Source organism: Scomber scombrus, chromosome 20 (assembly GCF_963691925.1).
Source record: "Scomber scombrus chromosome 20, fScoSco1.1, whole genome shotgun sequence".
Classification (NCBI taxonomy): domain Eukaryota; kingdom Metazoa; phylum Chordata; class Actinopteri; order Scombriformes; family Scombridae; genus Scomber; species Scomber scombrus.
In genome coordinates this window covers 14,866,891-14,876,332 of record NC_084989.1, presented here as the reverse complement: position 1 = coordinate 14,876,332, position 9,442 = coordinate 14,866,891, and the positions used below count along the sequence as shown (strand labels likewise).

The window sequence follows — 9,442 nt, the reverse complement described above, 5'->3', positions numbered from 1 at the left end:
GATGGTGGTTGGTGGTTGGTGGTAACTGACAGGGGCTCATAGTTTACTTGCCATTTTATTTACTGTGACATAATTTATAGCAAATTGTCACACAGAATTAATATCGAAACACATCCGCTTTGCACGTGGTGATAACCACAAGCCTCAGTGTAACTATGTTAAACATTGCACGCTTTATCTAGTAATGCCGTCTACTTTATGTATAGCCAACCATCACTGTTTTGACTTTATGTAAGGGGTTTGGATAAAGTGTGTCATGTCATGTTAAAATAGTTCATACTGAATAAATGTATTCAGAATATTATTAACCATTGAATATGCCACTAATTACATTCATGATACTAGTATTACTTTGCTAACTGTGGCTGTCTGACTAATGAAGTGGATTGTGATTGCCACCTGCTGGGCTGATGCTGAAACATCCATGTTGTGTCATTTCTGAGCTGAAACATGCAACATGTCCCCTTACATCCACTCTGCATCAGCATTATGTCCCTATTTCATTCCATCGCTGTTTGCTTTGCCTGGGGGAAAACACAAAGACTGACGAGGCTGAGTTTTCTACCCAGAGAAAGGAAACGTCACTGGTAAGCCACTTCAGAGAAAGCAAATGGTCTTATGTTGTTAAGGGGGACCTTTAATTCAATGCAGCGCACCTGCCTCTGGGCATTAGTCTGATATGCTTCTGAAAGTAAACAGAAGCAACGTCCTGCGATGTAATCACTAGTGTTAAATATCATCCAGCAGCTTGGGCCAGAATATATGTAAAAGGCAGTTAGGAAGCACTAAAAAAGGTGCAGTTTGTGCACATCGTAACACAGAGAGAAAATAGCATATGGGATAATAAAGCGTGGAGGTTCATTGCACACAAAATAATGCTTCAGAATCCACTTTTGAATTTAAATTACATTTTAATACAAATAATCCTAGCTATAATTTCCATGACTGCATATAACAGCTGATATATCCTCAGCCAATCATGCACTGGCAATTCTATTGTGTTATCTTATTTCAAGAAATTGCCCAATCCTGGCAAACAACAGAGTAAGGCTAAGAAAATCAATACCAGTTATTTTATGAAATGTGGGTGGTATTTATTTTTATTCTTTCATTCTATGTATATAGTATGAATGATTTCTTGGCTGACATTTATACAGTGTGACAAGTGTGGCAGTGTGAAAGATGGATACACCACACCATTGTTAATGTTCTGATTATAGATGGTGTGTATCATTAAAATGATATTTGTATACTGCTACAAGACCAGATTCAATATGATTTAAATTGTTAGAGCAAAACATATCACAAAAGTTTAATTTTTTTTTTTTGTGGGTTTTTTTACTGACATTTTTGTTGTTTGACACAATTTGACATTAAAGCAGTACTATCAGGGGGAAAAGGTCACCATATTACATTTGTCTTTTATTTCACACACAAATATTAAGACATTAGTTACACAACTGGCACTCTTCCAACAACACAACAATACAAAATCATCAGATGGAGATCCAGACATTCTTTATATTGCACAACCAAGCAACATTGTAAACAAATAGACATAATAGATATATCTAAACTCATTTGATGGGTGAGTCTAGGATTTCTTGGTAATCCTGCCGAATGGCCCTGCTCACCCTGTACAACTTCACTCCTGTCAGGGTGAACACACTGATCATAATGACCAGGCCCCCAATGACGTCATAGACAGACGGGACCATCCTCAGAACAATGAGCTGGAGGAACATGGCAACCACGATCTCTAGGTGTTGCACGGTGCTAACTAAGGCTGGATGAAACTTGTTTAGAGCATAGTAGACTCCAAGGAACGCCACGGTGGAGCAGATACAGATCCCAATTAAATAGCCCCAGGTCTCCCCATCTAGAGGAATGATGGGCTCCTGCATGACAAACATGGTGGAGGCACCCCACACTGTGCCTGTCCAGCCGAAGGTAAAGAGTGCCGTCCACATGCTGACACGCTCCTTGATGGCCCTGTAGACGATCATGGAGAGGGCGGCAGTCAAGCCGGCCATCACTGTCATTGTGTAGCCAAAGGCCTCCTTCCAAAACCCCAGCCTGGACTTCTCCTCGTCGGCTACGTTTGGCACCATGACCAGACACAGACCAAACACGCTTCCCACCACTGTGACCACATCTGTGTAGCCCAGCCTCTCATCCAGCAGCAGGAAGGCAAGTATTGCACTGAAGACTGTGGTGGAGGCACGCCACATGATGGTGCCATTACTGGGTGGTACTATGGCGAAGGAGGTGTAGGCGCAGGTGATTGAGATAACGTTGCAGACGCCGTAGAAGAAGAGTCGTAGTCGGTAGCCCTTAGGGCCAAAGGGGGCCTCGTGGTAGTAGAAGACCACCAGGATGGACAGTACTTGGATCACAGAGCGAATGAAGAGCAGCTCAAGGGAGGGCACTTTAGAACGGTCGGCTGCTAAACGGGTGATCAGTGCCACACAACCGTGAGCCACCGCTGCCCCAAACAAGGCCATCCAAGTCACCCTGGAGGCCAACACATTCGCCTCACCAAAACTGGCCAGCTGGCCCCCAACCCCCTTGTCTTTCTGCACGCTTGGCTGCTTAGGTGCGGTTTCTATGGTACCAAAGAAAGTCCTGCTACCTTTGCTGTCTGACACAAGTCTCTTTCCCGTATTAGCTTCTGCGAAGGCGCCAAAGTCTTCAAAAGAGGGTGCATCATCATACCCTTCATCGCCAGGCTGGGGGAAGTGAGTGGCATATTTTACTGTGACTGCGTTTGGGTGAATCTTAACCCGCTTTTTTGATCCGTACTGCAGTGAGGATGAAGAAGATACATCCATGTTTCTTCAGGCGTCAAAGGGGGTAATCTGAAAAGTGAAGTGAACATCATTACAGTGTAATTGTGCTAAAATAAACTTTATTATTATTATTTTTCTTGCCTTGCGGCCTGATTTTGCTTTCTGAAATCGAGCAATGTTTCCATAATTGAACACTTGTTTTCTTGGTATCCAACCCCCCACCCACACAGACATAAAAAAACATGTGCAGACACACTCGCACACATGCATACACACAGATAAAGCACGCACTTACTGTATCACCCCATCTCACTCACCTTTTGACTCTGCCTAGCCTTACAATCGCGTTGTGTGAATTCTATATATATCCCATGCAAGCTCATATAAGCCAAGCAGCAAACATTCTGAGGCTGATTCAGTCTGATGGGGATGAAATTACATAACAGGAAACCACAGAGGGGAAGATACATGAATGTGGGCCACTCATGAGATGAATGGAGTTGCACAAAATATATTAGAAAAGCCCTGTCAACAACAAAAAAAACAACAAAAAAGATAGTGAAAGGGATAATTGGTCCTGAGCAGTTTGAATGGTCCCTTCCTTCATTAGGGTTAAGGTTAGGTTTCTTTGAACATATATTTGGTTCAAAATTATGATTATTCATTGTTATAAAATGGTCAACCTATACAAAACAAGTCTGCAGATATTAGGCACAAATACTATTGTTAATACTAAATCGTATCGAGATTTCTATTACTACCACATTCATCGTATCAGTGACATGAATTAGAGCCACAAGGGGGCAGATAGATACTCTTATTTCTCCTTCTTTCTTCCTCTAAAACATGCAGTTGCTCCTCCTTTTACAAAATATGCATTGATATAACTAAAAATCCCAACTAAAATACCCTACTATAAATTATGTTAATAATGTTGTTTCAAGAAAACGTTTGTATGTATTTGTGACATAAAATAAAGCTCACTGCAATGATATGAGCGTTTGAAGCCAAAAAAGCAATGGTTTAAAATGTTTAGCTGAGAAAGCCTTTCAAAACAATTATTTTCATGCATTTGAGACAGAAAATTGAGACTTAATATCTCATCGTCATTTAGGATGATACTTGCAATATTTTGTCAAGTGAGTGATTAAAATCAAGTTTAATTTAGGTTTTATATAAATAAGGTATATTTTCATAATCTGTTGACAATGCGGTGTTTGCAGCAAGAAAAAACATAACATGTCTTACCTTTTGTTCTTTAAATAGCTCCTATTGATGCATAAACTCGTGTTTGTGTCATAAATTAAGATTTCCTTTGAATTCTTGATCCTTACATTTGGTCAAATGCCATTTCCCCATCTTCCCCTTCCACCGGAGCGCCTCTTGAAGGTCCGTGCAGCTTATTTGTTTTCCACGCTGTCGATGGACACCGCTTCTGCTTCTGCCGCCGACGAAGCTGAAGCTGCTGCTGAGGCTGGAGATGATGAGGATGGTGATGATGATGAGGAAGCTGAAGCATAGACTGTAAGAGAGCTGAAGCAGGCGGGGGAGAAAGCCGAGGAGAGAAGCTACTGTCACTGTCACATCCAGCGGTTTCTCCTCCTCCTTCCCCAAGACTGCTTCCCACCTAGACCCGCTTATATTCGTCATATCTCAGGAGGGGAAAAAAGATGTGCGTTGGTTCGTCATCAACATCATCATCATAATTCATGTTCATAAGATTAAAACTCTTTCACATCCGAGGAAACATTTTACTTTCAAATTAAGGAAATAGACGATTGCATCTTTATGTACGATATTCTGCGTTATTACATGTGCAGCTCATGATTAAAGGGTGGGGTTTACTGGAATGACATACTGGATGAACTTCACTACTTCTTTAATTTGGTGTCACAGCTTGAAGTTATTGGGAATCCCATAATCCTCTCCTTGATGCTCTCATTTCATTTAAGAGGAATCTCATGGGGCCAGTTGTATGGGTTAGTCATTTCACTATTTGCTCCTAAGCTCTTACCCAAGAACAATGAATTTCTACATTTCTTTAGGGAAATAACACTTTAACCACTACAATCATGAGCTAAATGCAAGGCAAAATAATATACCGCAAATGATAATAACAGGGTTGACATATGCTGACTGCAGGTTGATGAAAGGCAGACATACATTTATAGTCCCTTCAAGATGGGGAATTTAAAAGCACTAAAATTAGATTGTTGAGTTTACCCCCCAGGCAATGCAACAGTAACCTCAGCTGGTAATATAGATCATACTGCCAGTCGCTGGCACTGCCACTGCCTCTGTGTCAATTAACTCTGTGTCAACATTTACATGTAGCTATTTGCTGGCACCACAAATCAGACGCCCGGGAACATGAACTTTGAGCAATGTGTTTATTTCTCTCATATTTGGTCCTATTGGGGGTACAAAAGCTGTTATGGTGAGGTAAGATAGGACCTTTTCCATTGTGTTTTATTAACTAATAATTTTAGCCTTTACAACAAAGGTTTTGAGGATGTTCTGGTTGTCCAATACACCATAATATATTAGAACTTCTTAAGATTAGATACTCAGAAGTGAATTCTTAACTATTTTGTTGATTTTGGCTTTACTTCCTCACAGATTCAGCTGCTGTATGTGTCAAAATCCTGGATGTACGAAGCTTTGACAATGTGAGTTTGATACTCTAACAGAGGTCTGGGGTTACTCCCCCAGAAAATCTTTAACAGATAAATGTCATTTTCTGTATTCTGGTGCATTTTAACATGTTTGATACGTTTATCTGGCTGTACTAGCATGAGAAATATGTGGGTACATTTTGTAATTTCATCCAGAGGAAGTGGTTGACCCAGATCAACTATTTGAAGATATTAAAAAGCTAAAAGTACAGAAACTGATTTGATGAATAATTCAAAGCCATCTTTAATGATAACCACTTATTGTTTATTTAAACTTAAGGATCCCTTTATAATTGCACACAATTTCAGTTTCTTGAAATGAAACTTTTAATGAAAAATAATGAGGACACTTGCAAAATCTGACTTTCTTTTTTCTTTAAAGATTTCTTTACTATTCTAGTGACTTGTTTAAATAAAAACCCAAATTGTAGAAAAGTATTGAAGCGATTGTCCTTACCTTTGCCACAAAATTGGCTTCATATGTCATATTGGCTGTACATGAAAAAATATATATTGTTGTTGTTTGCTAAAAAGCCATTCAAAGACAAAGAAATGCAGAGTGTTATCCCACATGGTGAGGTTACTTCCTGTGTGTTTAGGATTAGTTAGACCTTGAATGAATAACCAGTTATAAAACTCCAATAACAGAAATTGAAATAGACGGGGGGATTTGGGAGAGAGGTATGCTGTATAAAAAGTACTGTCAACATCAATCACAGACATACAGAATATGAAAATCCCTTGCAGTTAGTTATGTTTCACAGCTGCAGTCTCTGAGACCCCAAACAAAACTCTAAACTGCCTCACATGTCATTGAACCACAATTAAACTGGGAAATAAACAGCGCCATGTCTTTTCATTTGACCATTCACGGCGCATTCTTTCACCATAACAAATTCAAGGAGGGTTTTCCTGATGTACTTGTAGAAAAAATTCAGAGTGTTTCAAGAGATGTTCAAGTAAGTGAAATGCTGAAGTTTTTTGTTTTTTTTTCTCCCACAACATGGAAATAAATATGCTCCATTAACTATCTCTAGAGAGAAAGCAACATGTTTAGCTTCACTAATCTTGACTACACCAATTTCATGTCAGGCAGCTTTAGCAGACGCTCCACTGACAGCCTCAGAGAATATGGTGTATTAATCTGATTGTATTAAAATCAATAGCTTGATGTTTAGACTAGATTTACACAGATGTGAGCACATAATGAAGACTAATTACAGGCAAAACCCTAAAGGGCATCTCACTGAGTTCATGATTTTAGGCATTTTTACAGAGAAACAGAGTTGAAAATGATATAGTGGACTAGGCTGCTATTTCTAACGTCTTTATGTCTGTATCTACAAGCTTTCACATACATCAGTAGTGGCTAAACCTTTGCTGCCCGGTTATCTAAAGAAGTATGTTATGATGCCTTATTGCTGTCTCTGCCACCATCATCCCATATTTCTCTTCCTCTTCTCTACCTTTTCTTTCAATGAGTTGTTTTCTACTGAAAAAATGAATCCTGTGCTGCCTCTACTGACTTTTATGTGAGCAATGAAGTGATATTGGAAAAAATATGGAAGCCTTGAGGTGGGTTTTGTATTGATCACCTGTGATTTTTTTCTGTGCTTGTCTGGTCCCTCTAAAAGGCTTTCACATTAGACATTTGAGCCATTAATCTCCCATCTAGGGCTTAGGCTATCTGTCATTGATTAAGCAGTTATATCTCCGTTTTATTAGCTGAAGAGCAGAAAATGACCATCCGTTCTATTGGTAGAGTGATGACAGGCTTATGTAGCAGTTTCAGGATTTGGAGAGCAGGGAAGGTGAGAGGAGGCTTGTCACTGACATGGAGCAAATAAAGAGGACTGAATGGAGGATGGTGGCTTAAATAGGCAATTTGTGAGTGGGTGGTGAGGTTGTAATGGGATAGTGTGGTTCTTATTTTGCAGGAAGCCAACTGACATAGTGAATTTATTAACGCATGCCTGCAAGTTTATGTTATTAACCAGAAGGAGCAGTGATAAACATCTACATGCATAATTTAACAAACCATATTTGCCAATTTATTAATGCATTAACAGTCATTCTTGCTTGTGTATCTGATGTTTAAAGGAATTAGAGGAAATGATAAGCTGAAGTATGTTTGAGAGCACAATGATAGTGTTCAGTCAGCTGTAAACGACCAAGCCAAACTTTTTGCCCAGCATGATGTTGCCCTGCAAACATTGCTCTGATAATAGTTTGTTTCTGCTGGCAAGTTTTCCGTCAGTTCGCTGAACCAAAATCAAATCAAATAGAGCCTCAAACTCCCATGAATCATAAATAGGCCAACTCAGCAGTTTCTAAATTGAGCCTTTTTTAATTATGTATGAGCACAGGAGGATTCCTACAACCCTATAGAGGATTTTCCTTTGTTTTGATTTTCTCTTCCACCCTGCCAAAAAATAGCAAAGCCCAGAAGTCTAAATAATGGTTAATCTTAATTTCTGTCAATCAGTTTAAATGCAGTCAAGTATATGGTCATGGCATAAAACATTGACATGTGTAATCTTAGTGTATACAAAATCATGTCCATGTATTCTTATCTTTTTTCCTTGATAGCGAAACTTTGAGAAATATACAGAAGCATTGTGAAGATTAGGAATTAAAGACATGCATTATTGCATGTATGGTTGGTCAAGAGATAAAATTAATTAGAAATTATTTCAAACATGCTCACACATGCTCACAGTGACAATGCTGGTTTATCAACAGGTTTAACATTTACAGTGTTCACTATTGTAGTTTATTTAGAGATAAACCAAAGTATTCGACAATTTGAGATCCACAAAAGGATTATTAATTCATTTTGAGGAAGTACCAAATGTCATTACAATCCATTCAACAGATGTCGAGATATTTCACTGCAAACCAAAAATGTGAATCTCGCAAAAGTCAGGGGATCACCAAAGTCATTGTCATACATTGTCTGGGAACCGTGAATGCCTGTACCAATTTGGCGGCAATCCAACAAATATCTGTCAAGATACAGTATTTTACCAAAAGCCAATAATGTCAACCTTCCGGGGCACTGGAGAAAATTAGATCTTCAAAGTCAGTAAGAACTATCCTCTGGGCACCATAAAGGTCTGCACAGATGGTCAATCCATCTCATCGTTGTTAAGATATTTCAGTCTAGCCCAAAGTGGTGGACTGACCAACATACCAACAAACTGACCAGTGGGGCTACAAATGTACATCATGCATTTCACAATGTTCCTTTCCTTTCAGTTCCTTTTTTTCCTGTCTTGACAGAGAAACATACAGTGCATTGTGTGCATTAGCAACAGATAACCAAACAGTAAAATTTAACCCAAATAACACTAAGTCTAAGGAATATTGCATTGCTTACATTTGTTATGGTACTCGTGGTTCTAGCTCTTATCACCTCAAATACAAACCAAACATATAAAGGAACACAACACATGGTGGAGTTAACCATACAGGACATCCATCTGAACTGGACAAACCAATAATGAGGGAGCACATACTGTGCCTCTGAAGATAATAGCTCTGCTTTTAGCCAAACTGTTGCAATGTGAGCAATCAAGGAAGGTCAAATATAAATAAAACTACAAACAAAATCAAATACAATCATTACACTTATACATGTGGGCAATTATTATCATACACTTTCACCAAATTGTTAAACCATTGTGGCAAGCTTTCTATAATGGAGAAAGACGTTTTAACACCTTCTCCATACTCCTGTTAAAACTTGAATCCACTATAGCAGATGATACATTTTAACACAATCTTTTTTTCACTTACTGTGATATTATCACCTCCTAAGAGCAGCCGAGACCGAACATAATTGGATGCTGAAGCTCCAGCAGTTATTAATTTCATTCTTTATTTCTTTCAGTTATTTTTTTTAACTGGGTTGCTGTGAGATTTTTTTGTGCCCTGCAAGAACTCTTCATAACTCAATTCTCAGTTTAGCTCATCATT

The 9,442-nt window shown here is 38.9% G+C and overlaps 1 protein-coding gene across 1 annotated transcript; it reads right to left on the bottom strand.

The window, feature by feature from the left end:
* Positions 1 to 1,577: 1,577 nt before the first annotated feature.
* On the bottom strand, positions 1,578 to 2,831 carry slc35g2b (solute carrier family 35 member G2b). Its single transcript, XM_062441790.1, has one exon. It carries the CDS (start codon positions 2,829 to 2,831, stop codon positions 1,578 to 1,580), a length of 1,254 nt encoding a protein of 417 aa, XP_062297774.1.
* Positions 2,832 to 9,442: the final 6,611 nt, after the last annotated feature.